General features: G+C 37.1%; 1 protein-coding gene across 4 annotated transcripts in view; it reads left to right on the top strand.

Moving 5' to 3' along the window:
* LOC131434803 (nardilysin-like) overlaps window positions 1-22,985 on the top strand; it is a 44,207-nt gene that overhangs the window by 15,028 nt on the left and 6,194 nt on the right. For all 4 annotated transcript variants that reach the window (XM_058601965.1, XM_058601963.1, XM_058601964.1 and 1 more), the window contains 5 exons: window positions 165-405; window positions 21,239-21,578; window positions 21,644-22,225; window positions 22,284-22,369; window positions 22,428-22,894. In XM_058601965.1, coding sequence (XP_058457948.1) covers window positions 182-405; window positions 21,239-21,578; window positions 21,644-22,225; window positions 22,284-22,369; window positions 22,428-22,894 — 1,699 coding nt within the window. In that variant the 5' untranslated portion in view covers window positions 165-181. The remainder of the gene's footprint in view (window positions 1-164; window positions 406-21,238; window positions 21,579-21,643; window positions 22,226-22,283; window positions 22,370-22,427; window positions 22,895-22,985) is intronic.

Here is a 22,985-nt window from a genome sequence, read left to right as displayed (position 1 = left end):
ATAATGCTTGATTTTTTGCGCTTGCTAAATCGTATTGTAAACACGTTCTGACGGTTTTATTCACACTCGTGTCTGTTTTTTTTTGTCATTTCATTCTCACCCGTCTTCCTGGTTCCGACATTGGACCGTGGCATTTCCTATTGTCTCCAATCGATGTCATCCAGGTAATGTGCTGTTGGTTATGATAGCATGTTTCACCGTTTTCGCGAGATACGGGTGTAGTCGATTGGCGCCTGGTGCATCAACATTAATGACGCGCAAACGAGCTCTTTCACCGGAATCAAAACTGGTTTCCAACGCACTGTTCAAGATGCCAGCACGGGACGATACGTACGGAGATGAAGAAAGTAGCATCCGCTATCTAGAAGCACCAGACAAATCCTTTTCGGATAAAAAGGAGTACAGGTAAGCCACTGTTCAATCAACTAGCTATGAATATAGATCAAATAATAAGTTAAAAATGATCCTTGTTTGTTATAAACGGAACTGGTGCAGAGGTTGTTATCTTTTCTGGGCATACATTCAATATGCGCTGATTAAATCCCGCCAAAACAAAACAACCAAGGAACATTTGTGCTTTCCTTCTGACAAAAGCTCTTGAACATTATATATTGCTAATGTAATAATAGAACGACAAAATAATGTCCTCCATTAATCACTCAACCCGATGGGGATATCAGCTGTTAAATTCGTCAATGCAACGAATTCGGTTGAGTGACGATACATTATTCACATTAACGTGCTAAAAGTAGAAGAAGTATCAATCAGACAAGCTGTTTAAGATTCTGTATAAGATTGATTTCAATATTACATAAGTTATTATATTATGCCTTATCATGAATTGAATAATTATGTCTTACCTTGAAATGGAAATGTTGTCTAATAGTTTCACTACATTCGGGAAGCAAAAATGGTGTGTGATCTCTTTGATTTACGAAATTTGATGTAGTTTTACAAAGATTTGGTTGATATGGAAATGAATTAGAGAACTGAGCAATTGCTATATGTTGATATTAAATGTATACCGATATTTACTAATAAATCGAATGTCTTGAAACAAAAAATAATCTCGTGTAATGAGATAATATTCGTTTCAGAATTAATAAGGAATTCGATTCATTCATTGTGAACGACTCATAATTCATAACAGTAAGCGACCAGACATAACATGAGTAATTATTTTTGGTTAAAGAAGTTTGTTACATGGTCCTACCCCATGGAGGAGGGGGAAAGGGCAGGGGATCGTTAAGCATGGGTCGACATATAAGGAAACATATTAAAAAGCAACTAAAAAAGGCGTCAGAGCCATAAAAGAAATGGCGTTACTTTGTATAGCAATACATAACTGGTTTATTTTCACGGAGAATAGCCTATACGATTTGTCATGGTAATTGTATTTTTAGTAACGACTATACTATACGCATGCTTGCAAATTATTGGAACTGTTTAGATGAACCAAGAAAATAGGTTACATTTTAGGTTTTTTCACCTTTTATTTATGCATATTGTATTTCACGTGCAATGGGCGAACATGGAATTAGTGCCACACATTTCGGAGTTCCCGTTCCATTGCATAACCCAACATATATCGATTGGAGGTAGTTCAGGGTAGTTCAGAGGATTATAGTCGTTGAAGACTAAATGCACTAAATTAGTGTTATATCATTTCGGCTTGTTTTCGGAGTAGTGACCGGGAGTGAAATCTGGTCACAAAAATGGTTTTTCAATGGTTCTACACCAAAACCGGCAAATACGCTTTTGAAGGTATTCAGTCATGTAAATTTCACCATTAGTGTTCCAAAAATTTCACTTCCTTTCCACAGGTGCAGATAGTCTACCAAATGAGAAATTTCAAGGCAAACTCCGATATTTTCTGCCTTTTTAAGCAATCATTTACTTCGAATTTATCTCCTTCGGTGTAAAACTTCTGTTCTGGCTTTTATTGGAAATCCAAGCAAAGCAAAGTCAGGGCACTACATTCCGTTGCAGAGCTTGACTTTCTGTTTCAACAGACTTCGCAGCCGATTCGTAAATTTACTGGACTATTGCACGTATGTTTCATTAGAAATTGCATTGCAACTCAGCGCTATTTTGCTTTTTACTTGAAATGGTATATTAGCCGTTTTACCTTTTTTATAAATATAAAAAATAGGTTTAGAATTCGCTCAAATTTTCGTAGACGTATTTCTCAGAGATGGCTGGACCGATTTGGACAAAACTAGTTGCAAATAAAATTTCTTTTGGGAATATGATTGTTTTGAACTAGTTTTTCCCGTCAATATCAATAATGTTCTCTGTTTGATTAGAATAAATATGTTGGTCATATCAAATGTGGAAATAAACAAACTGTTTAATACATGTCAACCAAAATTGAGTTGATGTTATCGGCGATGTCACGTTGATTTATTCCTGCTTTTTGGTTTAATTTATCTAGGATCTTATTCGGGTAATGTTTAAATGAATGCATCAATCAAAAGCTTTGGTTTTAAGAATTAAAAAATGAATGTAAATTTAAATTAAAGTAGTACCTTGCAAGTTATTTTGATAGAAATCGTTTTTTCTTGAAACAAACTAAAATGTATGATTATAACAAACAAAAGCGTTAGCTGAAATAGCTGAATAGTGGGTTGGTAAACGACTGGACAATGCGTAGTTCAGACCGCAGTGTGGCTCTTAGCCTCTTGTCCAGTAACTCCTATCCCTACCTCCCCGCGGTGTCGTATGCTGACAGGGAAGGGGGTCCTCTTTAGAAGATGTCGGAGCGTCTGTACTCCATGTTAGGAGCGGCTTCAAACAGTGTCGGTTCTGGTATCCAGCAGCTGAGTATGAAATGCTGTATCCCGTCCAGCTAAATCCAAGGTGGCAACCCCACCAAAGGGATCGTCCTAGTGCTAGTTGGGACATTAAACAGAGCAAGCACGATGATCCTCCGGCGAGACAGGGGGTTGGCGTAGGCCTAATAAGCCGCCCGTAAAACATCTATTACGAATAATACAGGAGAGAATACGACCCGGAACAATCGGTATAGACCCTCGCGATGAAATAAGGACTACGATTGGAAACTTGGAACATAGAACTGCAAGTCGCTAGGTTTCGCAGGCTGCGACAGGATAATATACGACGAACTAAATCCTCGCAGCTTCGACGTCGTAGCGCTGCAGGAGCTTTGTTGGATGGGACAGAAGGTGTGGAAAAGCGGACATCGAGCGGCTATCTTCTACCAAAGCTGTGGCACAACGAACGAGCTGGGAACTGGCTTTATAGTGCTGGGCAAGATGCGTCAGCGAGTGATTGGGTGGCAGCCGATCAACGTTAGGATGTGTAAGTTGAGAATTAAAGGCCGTTTTTTCAATTACAACATCATCAACGTGCACTGCCCACATGAAGGGAGGCCCGATGACGAGAAAGAAGCGTTATACGTGCAGCTGGAACAAGCCTATGACGGCTGCCCACGCAGAGACGTAAAAATTATCATCGGTGACATGACATCGGAAGGGAGGCAATGTACCGACCTGTAATCGGGCCGAACAGCCTGCACGCCGCATCGAATAACAACGGCCAACGGTGTGTCAACTTTGCGGCCTCCCGAGGAATGGTAGACAGAAGCACCTTCTTTCCCCGCAAGGATATCCACAAAGCTACCTGGAGATCACCTGACCAACAGACCGAAAACCAAATCGACCACGTTTTGATCGACGGAAAATTTTTCTCGGACATCAACAATGTTCGCACCTATCGCAGTGCGAATATAGATTCGGACCACTACTTGGTTTCTGTATGCATGCGCTCAAAACTTTCGACGGTGGCTACCCAACGTCGAAACCGAACGTCGCGGTTTAACATCGCGCGGCTCCGGGATGCTGGAGTAGCCCAAGATTACGCGCAGCAGTTGGCAGTGGCATTACCAACGGAAGAGCAGCTTGGTGCAGCTACTATTGAAGATTGCTGGAGAGACATCAGTTCTGATCTAGGTAGCACTGCATCAGCAACGCTAGGTACGGCGACTCCGAACGTAAGGAACGACTGGTTCGACGACGAATGTGAACAGTTAGTGGCCGAGAAGAATGCCGCTTGGGCAAGCAAGCTGCAACACCGGACGAAAGCAAACGAGGAGCGATACAGACAGGCGCGGAACAGACTCGGTATCCCGTAGAAAAAAATGCGCCAACTGGAAGACCGAGATCGCGAAGCGATGGAATAGCTGTTTCGTGCTAATGACACAAGGAAGTTCTACGAGAAGGTGAACCGTTCGCTCAGAGGCCATGTGCCACAGGCCGATATGTGCAAGGATCCCAACGGGGATCTTCTCACGAACGACTGTGAGGTGATCGAGAGGTGGCGGCAGTATTTCGACGAGCACCTCAATGGCGATGTGGCGGAATACGAAAAAGGCGGCGCGGTAACGAACTTGGGAAGGCGTGCGGAGGACGATAGACTGCCGGTCCCAGACCTCCAAGAAGTCGAGGAGGAGGTAAGCCGCTTGAAAAATAATAAGGCCGCTGGCGTTGACCAATTACCAGGCGAGCTACTAAAACACGGTGATAATGCACTAGTGAAAGCACTGCCCTGGGTCGTTACAAAGATCTGCGAGGACGAGGTTTTACCGGAGGAATGGATGGAAGGAATCGTGTGTCCCATCTACAAAAAGTGCGATAAGCTGGATTGCTGCAATTACCGCGCGATAACTCTGCTGAACGCCGCCTACACGGTACTCTCCCAAATCTTATGCCGTCGACTTTCACCGATTGCAAACGAATTCGTGGGATAATATCAGGCAGGATTTATGGCCGAACGCGCTACCACGGACGTGTTCGCCATCCGCCAGGTGTTGCAAAAGTGCCGCGAATACAATGTGCTCACACATCACTTATTCGTCGATTTCTAATCAGGCTACGACACAATCGATCGAGAACAGCTATGGAAAATCATGCACGACTACGGATTCCCGAACAAACTGATACGATTGGTCAAGGCTACGATGGATCGAGTGATGTGCGTTGTTCGAGTATCGGGGATAAACTCGAGTCCCTTCGAAACTCCGCGCTACGGCAAGGTGATGGCCTTTCGTGTCTGCTATTCAACATTGCTTTGGAGGGTGTGATACGTAGAGCGAGGATAGACACGAGTGGCACGATTTTCAGAAAGTCCGTCCAGCTACTTGGTTTCGCTGATGATATTGATATTATAGCACGCAACTTTGAGAAGATGAAAGATACGTACATCGGACTAAAAGCTGAGGCCAAGCGGATTGGACTAGACATCAATGTGTCAAAGACAAAGTACATGAAAGGCAGGGGCTCGAGAGAAGATAACGTCAGCCACCGTTTACGAGTTCTGATTGGTGGTGATGAAATCGAAATGGTCGACGAGTTCATATACTTGGGCTCACTGGTGACTGCCGATAATGACACCAGCAAGGATTTCAGAGACGCATATTGTCAGGAAATCGGAACTATCTACAAGACGCTGATTAGACCGGTTATCCTCTACGGGCACGAGTTCTGGACAATGCTTGCGGAGGATCAACGCGCACTAGGTGTTTTTGAACGGAAGGTGTTGCGAATCATCTTCGGCGGAGTGCGGATGGAAGACGGTACGTGGAAAAGGCGAATGAACCATGAACTGCACCAGTTGCTGGGAGGACCAACCCTCGTCCAAATGGCCAAGGTCGGGCGGTTACGGTGGGCCGGGCATGTTGTTAAAGCGTCGGAGAACAACCCGGTTGAAATGATTCTCGATAATGATCCAACCGGTATAAGAAGAAGAGGCGCGCAGCGGGTAAGATGGATCGATCAAATTGAGGACGACCTGCGGACCCTTCGCAGCTACCGAGGCTGGCGGCGAACAGCCATGAACCGAATTGAATGGAGACGCCTCCTGTATACAGCAGAGACCCGGACTACGACTGAAAGAGTAAGAGTAAGTGAAATAGCTGAAGTTAAGTGCAATTATTCCAACTAAAATGTTTGTAAATTCAAAGCGCTATAAATAATTATGATCTTTAACTAGAGTTCATTCATTTGAAACTGATTTTGCAAATTAAATTTACTGTGAAACTGTTTGACAGGAACGCACAAGTAAAATATTTGTTATTTTTATCAAAGTATTGATTGAACAAACTAAACCATTGAGAAAAATAGTTATCATGTTTAGTAGTTTCAAGCAGGAATATTTGCTATATCAACCCAGATAGTCTTTTGTCACTATTTCAATAAATAAATGCGAGTTATCATACGCTCTTAGAAAAAACGACTGTTACGTGTTATTTCGAGGGAATATGTTTATTTATTGTATATTTATTGAAATTTTTCTGTTTGTTTTACGAAATATTTTGTTCTATTTATTTTAATAAAGCAATCGATAATTAGTCACAATTTTTGAGAGACCAACCAATATTAATGCAGAAAACATTTTGATCGGTAAAAAAGGTATCATCTCAGAAGTTATAACCAATTGTTTATAATATCTTTATATTCGGCGGTTAGGAAGCAATCGATTAAAGGTCCCTGTTCTTAACCCATTATAACCAGGGGGTTTTGAAATTTGAAAATCAAATGAACTGATATCATCAGTTCCATTATAATATGTGTTGAAGATTATGGGTAACGCAAAACCACTGTTAGAAAACTTTTCTTAACGAAATTATTCCACCGTATAATATATCATACACACAAATGTTAGCATCAAATTTTACATTATTTTACACATTATCTGTTTTTTTTAATAGATATAACCTTTTTAGAGCCTCTGCTAATGTTTTCTCACAAGATATAAGAATTGGCGCATAATTCGACCAAAAAATACAAAGCAGTATATAACTTACTTTTGCACTGTCATTTTTAGTCATTAGTAGGTCAAAGGTCAAGGATCAAACACAATTAAATTTTGAAAAACAAAGAGCAGATTTAACACACAAAGAAGTTGCGTAGTGCAGTTTACCTGTTTTTGTTATCATGAAGCTGTTTAGTAGTGCAGTTCCACAGTAAACATTTTTTGAAAAAATAAATATTTCTGACTATTACCCCATTCTTGTTTACGTCCGTATACGCAATACGACGAACGGGTACTTTCGAACGAATACGAATAAGCCATTCTTGTTTTCACTCGAATGAATTCGAACGCGACTCGTTTGCCACAAAATATTCAAATATCAGTAAACTTCTTAAAATAAATGCTAAGCCTTGGTGTAATCAGTCCAATTCATGTGATTAACCATATGCGAAACGCTAGAATGTATGCCATTTTAGTTTCAAACGAAACGTGTATTCGAACATCATTCGTACGAACGAAATGTCCCATTCCCGTTTACGGACGAATAGACGAAATGCCGTGGTTTCGATTCGTCAGTTTAATGTTGCGAATCAACCGTTCGAACACATTGAAAAAAGTTTAACCAATCTCTAACAACATTATTTTCGAATCTAAAGGTGATTTGTAATCAAATCATAAATTTGTGTTTTGCAGAAATCATTTAGAAAGCATAGCAGTGTAGTAAAATGCTGTTTTTTCTGGGGAGCCTTTGAATGTATGCGAGGTTCAAAGTTTTTACGCATCAATTTTGCATCTATTAAGTACTTTATGGAAAATACGCCATGGGTAAACATGCTTTATTTTATATTAAATGCATGATTTTACCAATGAAATAAATATGTAGGCTATCGAAAACATGACAAAATTGCAAGAAAAATGGAACATATTTTTCGCAGATACTACTGATCGGACAGCTATTTCAAATGCTTTTTTTTTACTTTGCACGAAGTTTAATTTGAAAATTTCATTTACCGATTTGAATAAAATTGGTCCTGAGTACGATATTTATTTATTATGTAGCATTCGTCACTTCCTTGATGCTTGCAAACTTCCTTAAAAAACTACCTGCGCTACCGATCCTTCTTTTGCACAGGAATCGCGTACGTACACGTTCGAGTGAAAACAAGAATGGCTTGTTCGCATTCGTTCGAAAGCATGTGTTCGTCGTATGGTCGATACGGACGTAAGCAAACATGATGATACAAAATCATTGAAAAAACCTTTTTTAATCCACCTAGTGGTGTAATGATGCCTTTCTCATATCAATCATACTATCATATATAATACTGTGGTATTTTTCAAAATGATTTTTTTCGATTCTTAAAAGAATAACCGAAATGGTTTGTTTGACCGTCTACTGATAAAAACTATCAATTGGAAAAGATTTGAGGCCGATTTAGAATTTTTTTTAAGGTTTTTCCCCATTTTAAGTGATGGTATACAATTTTTAACACACTTTACCCTATATTTCCGGATCCGGAAATCCGGTTTGTTTGACCGTCTACTGATAAAAACTATCAATTGGAAAAGATTTGAGGCCGATTTAGAAATTTTTTTAAGGTTTTTCCCCATTTTAAGTGATGGTATACAATTTTTAACACACTTTACCCTATAACTCCGGAACCGGAAGTCGGATCCGAATGAAATTCAGGAATTCCGTATGGGACCGGGAGACCTTTCATTTGAATCTAAGTTTGTGGAAATCGGTCAAACCATCGCTGAGAAAAGTGAGTGAGATCTATTTTGGTATATATGACCACTATTTCCGGTACTTCCGGAAACGGATACCGGGAACCAGGATAGCCGGAATCGGTTTGTTTAGTTGCCTACTGATAATGTCTATCGATTTGTGTAGTTTTGAGACCAGTTTAGGAAATTTTTTACGTTTTTTGTTTCGCCGGTTTAAGTGACGGTGTACAATATTGAACACACTTTACCCTATAACTCCGGAACCGGAAGTCGGATCCGGATGAAATTCAGGAATTCCGTATGGACCACGAGACCTTTCATTTGAATCTAAGTTTGTCAAAATCGGTTCTGCCATCTCCGAGAAAACCTAGTGAGATTATTTGACACATACACACACACACACACACACACACACACACACACACACACACACACACACACACACACACACACACACACACACACACACACACACACACACACACACACACACACACACACACACACACACACACACACACACACACACACAGACACACACAGACATTGCTCAGCTCGATGTACTGAGTCGAATGGTATGTGACACTTGGCCCTCCGGGCCAATTTTCACTAGTTGGTTTTTCAAGTGATTGCATAACCTTTCTATATGAGAAAGGCAAAAAACAAGTCAAATAACAAATGATGTCAAAGATTTTTATTTACAACTCAAATCTGTACCAGAACTGATAGTTTAAAGTTGGATGGGCGTTGTTTTTATGCATGTACGATGTGTAAAAGTGTGATTGATTCGAACGTAAACGGGAATAAGAATTTGCTATACTTTCGAACGTATCGCATACGGCCGTAAACAAAAATGAGGGTGTATGATATATCATACGCTAGGACATAATGGGTTAAAATGGATATACAGTCTATATATCCATAATATACATATATACAAAATTGAGTGCACACACCAGTTAGTTCACATTTTTTCTAACATTTCCAAGACAACTATCACTATGAATGGAAATTTGTGAATGAGTACAATACATATATTTGTCAGCTTGAGATGTATGTATACAAAGTATGCAAAATGTTTCTAAGTATTTTAGTAAAATCGAAAATATGATAAATGAGCCGTTTTCAATGTAGCAAAATTGAGTGCACACTTATGTGTTCCTCAACATATTCTATTCTATACATATGTTAATCGAAAATTTTCGAGGTGTTTTATATCAGTGTCATATATTAACATCTGTCAGCTGCTTGGTCAGTGATCAAATTCATTGTTAACTCAATTAAACTGTGTTTTAATCGAAATGACTATGAAAAGAAAAAAACGGAAAGTACCACGCGAACTCAGGTAATAAGTCTTTGCTGTCGGGGAAAATCGTTACGGGAAATTGCTGAAATCATTGGAAGACCACATCCGACAGTATTCAAGATCATTAAAAGTGGAAGTTCGAGGGGATCTCGAAAAATCTAGCTAGTAGAGGGCGAAAACATATTCTAACACCTGGAGATGAGCGGCAGATCGTGCGAACATTACGATAATATTTTAAAACAAATATTCCGATGTTGGCTGTGGAAGTTGCTGACAATATTCAAAGGTCTGTTAGTGCCGATACCATCAGACGCGTAGCGCATAGGCATAATTTACACGGCCGAGTAGCTCCGAAAAACCGCTACTCTTCAAAGCCAACGTCAAAAAGCGGCTGAAATTTGCGAAAGAACATGTGAATATGCCTCAAGATTTTTGAAATAATGTAATTTTCACTGATGAAAAGAAAATCAACTTGTTTGAATCGGATGGAAGACAATGATGTGGGGCTCGATGGCGGCTAATGGAACTGGTACTATGAAGTTTATTGAAACGAATATAAACAAAATGGGTTATCTAAACAATCTTTAATCTTCGGTGAAAAAATTAAAATTACCACAGGGTTATTACTTCCAGCCAGTGTTGGTGATTGCCGAAAATTTGACAGAAGCTGCTAACATATATTGCTTTCTATATTGTATACAACATTTTCAATCCGGTAGCTACAAGAACTCGAGTCTCTCAATGCATGAACCGTGAGAGAATTTTGCTACATTTCTTTGCTCTACTTCATACTCTGAGTATTTCACGCCCTTAAAAAAATTTACAGTCTGATAATGATCGTTGCTGTGTGGAATTTCCCAAGAGAGAATCGCAAGTTGACAATTATCGCAGAAAATCGATCCCCACAGCAGCGTGCTAGCATTTGATTCTCAGAAATGTCATCGAGAGAAATTCGCTCTCGCACTGGTGTCGATTCTATGTTAAATGAGCCATGTCGGGTTTTTGTTGTTGCGATGATATCTGTTTCTCTTTGATGGCACTGATTCAATCGTGTGAAGAGTTGCCAGTGAGCGTTCTTTGATACGATAAAAGTCATCCTTGCTTCCAGCAAGACAATGATCCCAAGCACACCTCCTACATCGTATGTGAGTGGTTGCTCTACAATGTGCCGAAACAACTCAAAACTCCTTCTCAATCACCCGATTTGAATCCTATTGAGCATTTGTGGTGTGAGGTGAAGAACAGGCTAAAAATGTTAACTCAACAAATAAGAAAAACCTCAAAACGGCAATTCAAAATATTTGGGAAAATATTCCACTAACAGTGACAAAAAAATCTGGTGGAATCGATGCCGCGTCGCTTACAAGCCGTGATACATGCCAAAGGAGGACACACAAAATACTGAATAAGATTTTTTATGACTAACGGCATTCAAACTTGTTTTTATTAACAATAAATTAATTGTGCACTCAATTTTGCAAGATCAGCATCGAAGGTTTTGCTTTCGTATAACGAATTTCTAATAAATTCCATTGTTATTATTCTTGTTTTGATTGTTATTCATATGAAAAGCGCTATTGTCAAACTATAATAATTGCCATTTAATTTCTTGTAATCCCTTTGAAAATGAAAATTACTAAGGGAACTACATGTGTACACTCAATTTTGCGACGGACTGTAAGTTAAATGGTACAAATTATCGCAGTAGTACAGCTATATTTACTGTGAGTCAAATGATCCTTGAGAAAATCGAATACCATACTTCAAATGATCAACATAGATTCGTGCTTGTGCAATCAGTTTCTACAAATTTCTTTCATTTTTACAACTTGTAAAAACACGGAGCGCAAATTGGTGATATTCATACTAATCATACATACAACTAATACTGCTTCTTTCGTGAGACTCTGCAAGCAATTTGTATTGCAAGTATTTGTATGGAAGTTCTCAGGCCTGGATGTAGACTACCGTACTCCGATTATTTGAAGATTCACTTCATTCTTCGATTCGTTAGCTGCGTTTGCTTTCAGGCGATATGGTATCAGAGCAAAGCAAAGTCTTGGTATACAATTTCTTTTGTGGGATTTGATCTGAACTATTGTCTTCTTTGACCATCCGAGAGTTATACAGATCCCTGCGTCATAAGTCCTTTCTCGTAGCTCGTGACGGTCAGAGGTAATCAAACAACGATAAAATAACTGAAGAATCCATCACACATCAACTGAAGCTGGTCAACTTCTCCGAGTAAAGCTTGCTCTTGCATGGGCCTTGACAATCATTTACTTCCTCCATGATGGCTTGAAAAGTTTTCAGTCTTTATGCATTTATATTTTTAAAAATCTCTCAATCCGATTCAATTTGAGGAAATTGGGAGAGAAACTGTCACTACATGAACATCACATGCATAGTTTTATTTATTCTCATGTTTATGGTTAGATCCTCCCTTGCTAAACTCATTACAACCAACGTACTAACTTCAAGATTTCATGAATAATATTTTTCAAGAATGTTTCAATTCCCTATAATAATAAATACTAAATGCAATTCCCAATGATCATAAATGCTAATGCTATTCACTCAGAAACTACTGTCACCGCTGCAAAAGCATATTACAAAACTTCATTTACGCTAAATCGATGGTAAACGAACTATTCATGTGGATGAATGAGCTCTGATAGAACAATAGTCTTATTATAGACACAAGCAGTTTATGATCATCGATTTTTGCTACTGAAATGAAGAAATTGTTTGATAGCGACTTATACACACCGTTCTGGGGAGATGACCGTAATTCTCGAATAGTCGTTCCCCTTCGTTGATGAACTAGGCATTTCATGTTCTTTCGTGTAATTTGCTTTATCTATAATATTATCTTCATTAGTGTCCATTTCGCAGTGACCAATGGATTTTTTTTAAACCGACATAGCATATTTGTATTCGATACTACTAATGAACATCTGCGGCAATCGAACTCTGGTATTCAAGTTAATTCACTGGGATACGCAAGTTAACTGAAAATTTCATGGTTGGAATGAAAATCTCTAAATTTAAAAAACTCCTGATTAGAAATTAAACTTAGTTTCCTTGGTAAATTAGTTTTGAAATTTCTTTAAGAAATCTTTAAGAAATTTTAAAATCGTTACATGTAACTAAAGACATCATATTAACAAGATATCCAGCTCTCACATATCCCGAACAAATCAATCCTTTTTTGCGAGCATGGCGCCCTCAAGCGAGTCCACATCGAATCTCGTACATAAAGTAAGGGAGAAAAATGTCAAATTCGCGCGCCAAAATAGCAGCACTGCGCACCCATACAATTGACATAATATGTTGAATGTGATGCCGTGCGATGGCGTTGCTGAACTGAAGATTAATTTCGCTCCAAGCTGACAGGGTCTCTGATGTAACGTAAGTTTCAGGTGATAATTATCCCGCTACCTTGAAACGATTCATCGATTCGCTCTCCCTCCGCGATGTATCAATTCGTATACCTAATGTAGTCCAACTTGCAGAACTACTTTATGTATTACCGAATGTTTACTAGTAAGAGTTCCGCATTTCATACAAAACTTTTTTTTTTGCCATTGATCTTTACCAAAAAAATATTAAATTTAATAAGAAGATTTAAACCCTTCCATTGGTTTCAAAACAATACCAATATTTTTTTTTTCAATACATGTATAAAAATTAACTATCGTTTAAAAAGTGATATAGTCAAATAGTAGTTTGCCTATAGAAGCGCTTTGAGCGAACCCTCGAGCAATCGCTTCTGAGTATTTGTAAAAAAAAGGCGGGTGGGTAATGTCAGAGACATAACTGGATGTCGTGAATACGAAAACAACTGACATGTTCCTTAACACTTCCGAATATCAATTAGTTGATCAATTGTATGAATTATGCAAGCATTCCCCTTTTCCACATTTTTCGCAAAAACAAAGAAGGCTTCATTTGATCTCGATTACTGTGAATTTCACACAGCGAAAAGTGCAAAAATCTAACCAAACTGTTCTACATTTGCACTAAACTGAGGATATTTTCTTTCGATTTGCGAACAACACATCCTAATAGTTCTTCAGAAAACTTTTAGAGCCATTAGAACGGCTGATTTTTTATAATGCTTTCCAACGATGCTTTTTCATCCATCGAAATGACTGGCAGCTGTGACGTAATCGCTCTTGTCGGAAGCGAAACTAGCTTTGCAAACGGCACAAAATACATCTGCTCGCATTGGCGATAGAATCCAAACTGATTAGATTTTTGTTAGGAGCTTTCTTTTAAGTGATTTCGTTTGTAGCTTTTTCACTAATGGGCGGTCCTAACGGCTATAAAAATAGTCGCATACAGAATTTTTATGTCGATTATTTCATTTCGCATTTGCATAATTCATTGAAAGAAACTATCAATATGCTGTAGATATTCGTTTCTAGCATTCATAAGGGTCAAATTGTGTAGTTCTCTACGAACTCTGGAACATTTTTCGCAAAAACACAGAAGGTTTCACTTGATCTCGATTACTGTGAATTTTACACAGCGAAAAGTGCAAAAATCTAACCAAACTGTTCTACATTTGCACTAAACTGAGGATATTTTCTTTCGATTTGCGAACAACACATCCTAATAGCTCTTCAGAAAACTTTTAGAGCCATTAGAACGGCTGATTTTTTATAATGCTCTCCAACGTTGCTTTTTCATCCATCGAAATGACTGGCAGCTGTGACGTAATCGCTCTTGTCGAAAGCGAAACTAGCTTTGCAAACGACACAAAACACATCTGCTCGCAGTGGCGATAGAATCCAAACTGATTCAATTTTTGTTGAGATTTCCTTTTATGTGATTTCGTTTGTAGCTTTTTCACTAATGGGCGGTCCTAACGGCTATAAAAATAGCCGCATATAGAATTTTAATGTCGATTATTTCATTTCGGATTTGCATAATTTATTGAAAGAAACTATCAATATGCTGTAGGGATTCATTTCTAGCATTCAGAAGGACCAAATTGAGGAACTCACTACGATATTCACCACTTTTCGAAACATTTTTCTTGAACGATTTGTTGTACAGCAGCAGCTATTTTCTTCTCTTCCTCAGAACGCGTTCTGATTGGCTGGTGTTGACATGGGTCAAATGAGATAGGTTTTTCAATAGTGTACTATTGAAATACTTCAATGCTTTTGCTATACACGTTTAAGTTGAAAAATTTTGATTCTATTGGTAGTTAGATTATATAAATCCTTCCACAGATCACTGAGCTATGAGCTTTCAAAATACGAGAAAGGCAAACGCGCCTTATGAATTATCCTCTTTGATACTCGTTTATACCAAACATTTCAGAAAAGTTTAATTTGGAACTATTTGAGATTATGTCACACAACTGAAAATTTTATCATAAAATTGTGATCATATTTCCGATGGCATGTAGCAAAAGTTATGTTGATTCGTTAAATACAACAAGAGATATTTACGATCAAAAACTTATCACTCTCTCAGAGGGTAAATTTTGAAAAGACACCCCATAGTAAAGTAAGTCGTATTCACGACAAAATCTGGGTAAATCTAATGATTTTTGTCTTTCTCATATAAAATAGACTTTCTATACATCGCTGCAAAAACCGACTTTTCAACCGAGTGTCATATACCATTCGACTCAGTTTGCCGAGATGGCAAAATTTCTGTGTATATGTGACAAATAATGTCACTCAATTTTCTCATACATAGCTGTTTGGATTTTGACAAAAGATGAAGATTAGAATTTTGACAAGTTCCATTGTTACACATACTGCTTTTGAACTACAATTACTCAAGGGTACATAATTTTGATGCATTCCAGAGTCTTGCCTGGGAATTCGGTTCTAATATGGATCATGGCATTTTTCAGGTCCCAGGAGGAAGATTTAAAATCGATTTCGCATTTGATTTAGAAAGAATTTCATTGGGGGAGCTGGTATAACGAATCGAGTGCAATCAGCTGATGGGTAGAATAGAGTGGTTTTAGGCGCTCTAGGGTAGATTTTTCCAGTTACATCTGCACTTAGATATTGATATGCATTACCGTAAATAGAAGTTAAAAATGCATTAACCATAGAGTATACAAAATATGCGAGCCTTCGCAGATGTCCCCAGTCAATTTCACAACGATATTTGGTTGTTCTTCTCCGTCGGATTCAAATGACTCGACTCTGACCGAACCGAAAATGAATGAACATCCAGTTATTTGTTATTCGATGTTATTTGTTATTCGAAATTATTATATGTTATTTGTTATTCGAAATCAACATTTTTTGCCTTTGTTTTAAGTTCCAATAAGTTATCAAGCGATTTCGTTCTGACATTACCAGTTACTGAGTGGTAGTTGAATTTGCGATACAGTTTTGATAGCCGAGTGGCAGGTCGTCGTTAATACTATCATTGTCTCAAATGCTCCTGTGCAATGTCATTCGGAGCTGACTTCCGGTTCCAGAACTACAACGTGATGAGTGTCAGAATTTTCAAACCGTCATATAAGGATGCGAAATCAGTACGCACTGGTTCGCATTTGTACGTAAAAAGAAAACACCACCGCATTTACGAACGATGCACCTCACCGTGCTTTGTTCGATTTCGTACACGCAAAGCAAAGTTTTGACATTACATTTCTTTCGTGGAATTTGGCCTTTCTGTTTCAACAGACTTCGCAGTCGATTCATAGCGTACAGAATCATTCCATTGCTAGTACTACGATACTACTGACACTAAGAATCCTACCAGGTCGGAACTCGAACATACGACAACTGGCTTATAAGAACAGCACCCTATGCATTAAACTGCCAACCCGGGCAAATAATGTATGTAAATATAATAGAAATAATAATTACTTACATATGATGTGATTACAAATGATTATATTGACAAATATAACAAAAATAAAAATTCGATTACAAAGCAATTTTTATTAAAATAATACTCCCCATTCAACTTGAATTTCTTATACAGGAGTAACAGGTTTTCATTTAATTTACTCAATCAGGATAGTGCATGAGAGGTAAATCAGCCAGCTTTAATTCAAAGAAAGTCTTCGACTCTTTAATCAACATTTGAGGGGAACATATTTTTTGGTAGTTTAATTATATGTTGGTGAAAATGTCTAACCGTCATATAATTTACGACACAAATAAGTACGAAATTTTCAAAGCAGATTTTAAAACTATTAGAACTTATAAGTCTGTCTATTTGATGGCCTTAAAAGGTTTTTACGGCTATGACGGTTTTCAGGTTCCGATTCTGGAAACATATTGTAAACACTACAAAATGAAACTTGCATGAATTTATCATGAAATGTTAATGAGAAAGGCACCACATCACACCACAGAGTGAATAACAATTCTCGCAAGTAGCAAGTTAAGTATCTGTTCTGTATTTGTCTACTGATTGTGCAATTTGTCAAGTTTTTTTCAATAACTATTTATTGGAATATGAGTTAAAATTAAATTATTAAGATTTTAAATTGGGTGTTCAGCCACAAGTGGTGACTTTTCAGCCCTATTATATATATGATTTGGTTGTTACATGAGGACATCATTTGCTTCCGCAATTCTGAGATTTTGGTGTAGGGAAAATTCTAAACCTACTTGTATTGTGTAATGGGGAAAATGAACTTATATACTAACTTACTAACTAATACAGAGAGCGAATCGATTCAATTGAAGATTGCATCGATTTTTGTCGGAATTTGTTTATAATAGTATGTGACATTACATCTAATGGTTCTATATTTGTGAGTCTGTGTAACTCATTTGTACTAAACCAGGGAGGACGCTTCAAAATCATTTTCAGAATTTTATTCTGAATCCTTTGAAGCATTTTCTTCCTGGTGGAACAACAACTCGACCAAATTGGTACTGCATAAAGCATGGCTGGTCTGAAAATTTGTTTATAAATTAACAACTTGTTTTTTAGACAGAGCTTAGAATTTCTGTTTATAAAAGGATATAAACATTTAATATATTTATTACACTTTGCCTGGATTCCTTCAATGTGATCCTTGAAAGTGAGTTTTTTGCCATACGTTAAACCTAAGTATTTAGCTTGATCAGACCATGTCAATTCCAAGTCATTCAATTTGAGAATGTGATTATTGTTTGGTTTAAGAAAAGAAGCTCTTGGTTTATGAGGAAAGATAATTAATTTTCCATTTTGACAGATAAGATTAATTTTCCATTTTGACAGATAGTCACTGAAAATATTTAATCTTCTTTGTAGGCGACTGCAGATCACTCTTAGATTTCTACCTGTGGCTAACAGACTTGTGTCGTCACAGAATAGCGATTTCTGACAACCAACGGGTAGATGTGGAAGATCAGAAGTGAAAATTTATCAAGTTAGTTTGTATAACTATTCTATTAACTGTTGTGTTATGGAAAAAGCGAACTGTTGTGTTATGGAAAAAGCGAGATTTATAGCAATTTTGATGTATATTGTGTCCGATACAATTATGACAGCTGTTTGGTAGTGGCACAATTGTTATAATTACTCCCGTTTTTTATGACGATGTGAAAATTTGTACAGAACTGCTATATTGCCCATACTTGCATATCAGTTCCATATGGAAAATCGGCATGTCGATAAAAAGACGATTAAATTTTTTTTCGATTTTTTTGATTTATTGTCCTACCTAATGCTAAATCATAGTATTATTACATGAAATATTGGTAATACACCTTTGCTATACCAATATTGCAACAAATGAAATGATTGAAATTTGCACTGAATGGGGCTGATATGCGGATACTTTGCATATGGGACAGACATGAGTTGATCTTTTTTCACATTTTACTGAACAAACCTTTAACTTTTTGTGCAATTTCTGAGAGTATATTGAGGGTAGATCTCGTTCATCAAGCTAACTGAAAATTGACGAAAATCGATATGGGACCGATATGCGAGTATAGGCAGTATAACTACTAGTGAAGCATGAACAAGTTAGTGATTTGCTGCACAATTTGTTTTTGATATACTTAAAGTTGTTCTACAGTGATTTTTTCGGTAGTATTGTGAAACTTAACAGTGATAAGTTGCACAAATAATTTTAATATATTTTTAAACCTTTCTGAGCATATCTAACATAAAAAACAATTCTAAAACAATTGTAGAACACCTTGAAATTTCAATAAGTTACATTTACTACTTGGGCTGATTTAATTTAATCAATGTTTTCTTCAAACAGTCAACATTTCTTTGGAGCAATCATGCCCTACACTGAAATGAAAATCTTATTTATAATCATTAGATTTGTCATATGAATCATATGCAGAATATAATTTATAGAAGTTATATGGAAACTTATAATCTTTTTTTAAAGTGTACGTTAAATCTAAATAGACGTTACCATAATGAAAGTTATAAGAATATCCCATATAATGTATATGGAAATCCGATGAAACCTAACTCGTTACATAATTTATATTCATTGGATCGTACGCACATGTGAAATACAAAAGACATATGACAACTTATGACCTCTAATGGAACTCTACATAAAATCTAAATGATGTTCAATAAATTTTATATCTTCATAATCTTTATGATATTGATAAAAATACCATATACAAGTTATGCGAAAAGTCGATAAAACTTAAGCCAATATAATTTTAATATTCATTAAATTTTTCTATTAATCGCATGCTGATTATGTTTAATAAAAGTCATGTGAAAACTTATAATTTTCATTGGAAGCGTACATCAAATCTGCAAAAAGGGAAGAAAACGAGACACTGTTTTCTTCAGCTGAAGAAAATAACAAGAAATAATTTTTTAACTTAGATATATAATGAAGTTTGTTTTTACGAAAGAATAGTTGTGAATCGTACTGCTTGAAACTGAAGAAGGAGTTGTGTCCTCGATATTCATCAACTGCTCCAGACAGGTTTTTTAGGTAGTTCCGTTATTTCAAATCACTGACAAGACAGCTCATACAATTTCGTTCAAGAATATGCCCTAACGGATTATGAAATAAATACCCGGTACGTCTCATCACCTTGTCTGTCTAATAAGAGGATTAAAATTTTTTATTTATAGTTTCGGGATCCTACTTCTCCTTCGCAAATATCAGGAGATGCTCCCTTACAAAACTAACGACTAGTATAGCTCAAATCCTCGATAAAAGAAGTAGTTTCCGATTCGTTGTGCATCTGATTCGTCTGGTAACAGTAAATATCCGATGAAATCAGCCAGTTCCAAAGAAGTAAGTGTAGTAGAAATATTAAAATAAATTGTCATGATGAAACTCTTTACATACGAAAAATATAACAAGTTTTTGATAAGACAATTATTTTTATTGTTTTTGATTCCCTTAAGCACCATTATCCCAGTATTTTAATTAATTTTAATCTTATATGTATCATTTATTCAATCAGATAGCAATCATTTGATCTATATATAACTGCTATATAGAACTGGGATGACCTCCATCAACAGTTATATACAAATTTTATGAAACTAGTCATATGGTATAGATAAACCTATCTATATTAATTCGAAGTGAATAGAATATGGGCTTCATAAATTGTTTCAATGTATGTTGTGTGGATATCTAGTAATGGTTATAGGGCGCGCCAAAAAATTTGACTCAGACTGGAAATTTCATTCGTTATATGAAAATCTTGTAAAAATAACGTTACGAAGAGTTTTATGTTTCATAAGATTATCTTATATATTTGACATGATGTTGAATACACTTTGTAGCTATCAACGGAAATGCTAATAGTGAAAAATCATTAGAATATCATATAATGTGAAAATGAGAATTTAGCTCAGTGTAGTTTAAAACAAACACATTTTGATTGAATCTTCGATGTCTCAGTTGAAATAATTTGCTATCGACTTGATGTGTCCTCCTAACACCAGTTCTTTTCTGTAATTCTGGTAGTGATGTAGGGATTTTGTCCAGGCATCTGAGTACCTAGGTCTCGACGTTTTATGCAATTCTATGATAGGTTTGGCATCAAAAAAAATTTCGAAAATTTCATTTCATGGTGATTCTTCAAAATCGAAAATTTTCAAACTTTAACCGCCGAGCGGCACACTTACCCATATCCGATTTAGCTCTAATTTTGCGTAGTGACTTTTTTGAAGTGTTTAAACTTTTGAGCACTACCGCTTTAGGAAATTAGAGATGACCCAAAAATATTGGCACCCTAATAAGCATGTATTTTATCAAAGAGTATTACCAAAGATTACGTTTTGATTGATTCGATATAAAATTGAAACTGGGGCTAGATCAATCACGTGAACTAAGGTAAGCTTTATTAACGATTAATAATTATCTGTTAGGGGAAAAAGTTTGTATATTATTAGTTACTAGTTTTGTAATAAACTGTTTCTATGTTCATAAAAACAAACAACAGTTTCAGTTATAGTAAAACTATTAGGTATTCGTGACAATTATTTTCTTTTTAGATCCATCGTACTGCCGAATGGATTTCATGCGCTACTGATTTCCGATCCCGCCGGACGAGTTCAACCAGCAAGAAATAGCACGAGTGAAGGAAGCAATCGAACTCAGAGCGACGATGAAGCAAGTGTGACATCGAGCACGAATGATTTAAGTGAGAGTGATGGGGAAAGCGACAGTGATGATTCTAGTGGGGAAAAACTAGCCGCAGCTGCGTTATCTATCGGTGTTGGTTCTTTCAGTGATCCACGCACAGTACAGGGTTTGGCTCATTTTCTGGAGCACATGATTTTCATGGGCAGCGACAAGTACCCTGCCGAAAATGAATACGATTCATATATTAGCGTAAGTATATCTCCTCTACGGAATTTCGCACATGTAGCGAATAATGTACAATCGTACTTCGTTAGAAATGTGGTGGATTTGACAACGCTGTTACTGATCTGGAAGAGACAACATTCTACTTCGAAATCGATGAAGAATACCTTGATGGAGCATTGGATCGCTTCTCGAGCTTGTTCGTTTCCCCACTGATGAATCGGGACTCAATTTGTCGTGAGCGGGATGCCGTTGAGTCGGAATTTCAAACCAACATCAACAGTTTCTCTTCTATGCGAGAGCAATTGCTTGGATCTCTAGGCAAAGCGGACCACCCATGCAGTTTGTTCTCCTGGGGAAATTTACGCACTCTAAAGGAGAACGTGACGGAAAGTGAGCTGTACGAAATTTTGCATAGATTTCGAAAGCGCTATTACTCTGCTCATCGAATGCATTTTGCCGTTCAGGCTCGAATGAGTTTAGATGAGCTCGAAGATCTTACAGTAAAGTACTTCTCCAGCATCCCGAACAATCATCTACCTGGAGACGATTTTTCCATGTATAATGAACGCAATGCTTTCAAGCCAGAATTTTTCGATAAGGTGTTTTTTGTAAAACCCAAGTCAAACATATGCAGATTAGACGTGACATGGACTTTGCCGCCGAGTGTTAAAGTATTTCCGTGAAATTTGAATACGCACTTTGTAGATTCATGAACAACTTTCATTACAGGATTATAAAGTTAAACCCGTAGATTACTTATCGTACCTATTAGGATATGAAGGAAAATACAGCCTAACAAGTTATTTAAGAAATAGGTAATTAGAACTAACTCTTTGTATTGGATATAATGTTTCAGTTTTTTCTTTCCATCAGAACATTAGCTTCGGATGTGCAAACAGGAGCTAGCTACGGTTTCGAAAAAAATTCACTTCTAACTCTTTTCTCAGTATCGGTGACGATGACTGACAAGGGCTTATATAATGTAGAGCAAATTCTGCAAGCGATATACTCCGCTGTTAGACTGTTGAAAAAGACTGGCCCTGTAGAGTGGTTGTATGAGGAACTGAAAGAGATTGAAGCCACCTCATTTCGATATCGCAAGGAAAAAGATGCCACCGACAATGTAGAAGAGCTTGTGGTCAATATGCGATACTATCCTTCGAAAGATATAATTACAGGATCTGAACTCTACTTCCAATATAATGCATCGGAGATTCAAGATGTTATAGATAATCTGAATTTACCAAACTTTAACATTATGATCTCTTCATCCAAACCGTACAAAGGAATTGTGTATGACAAACAGGAAGCATGGTTTGGAACGGAATACGCGGAACGAGGTAATTTAAGATTAAGTACTATTCCTGAAAGTAAAGCTCATAACTAGCCGAGGCTAAGCTTAAAAGCTAACCGAGATAAATGCTATCCATA

This window comes from Malaya genurostris, chromosome 3, assembly GCF_030247185.1.
Source record: "Malaya genurostris strain Urasoe2022 chromosome 3, Malgen_1.1, whole genome shotgun sequence".
In the NCBI taxonomy this organism is placed as follows: Eukaryota; Metazoa; Arthropoda; class Insecta; order Diptera; family Culicidae; genus Malaya; species Malaya genurostris.
This window is presented reverse-complemented; position numbering and strand designations above follow the sequence as displayed.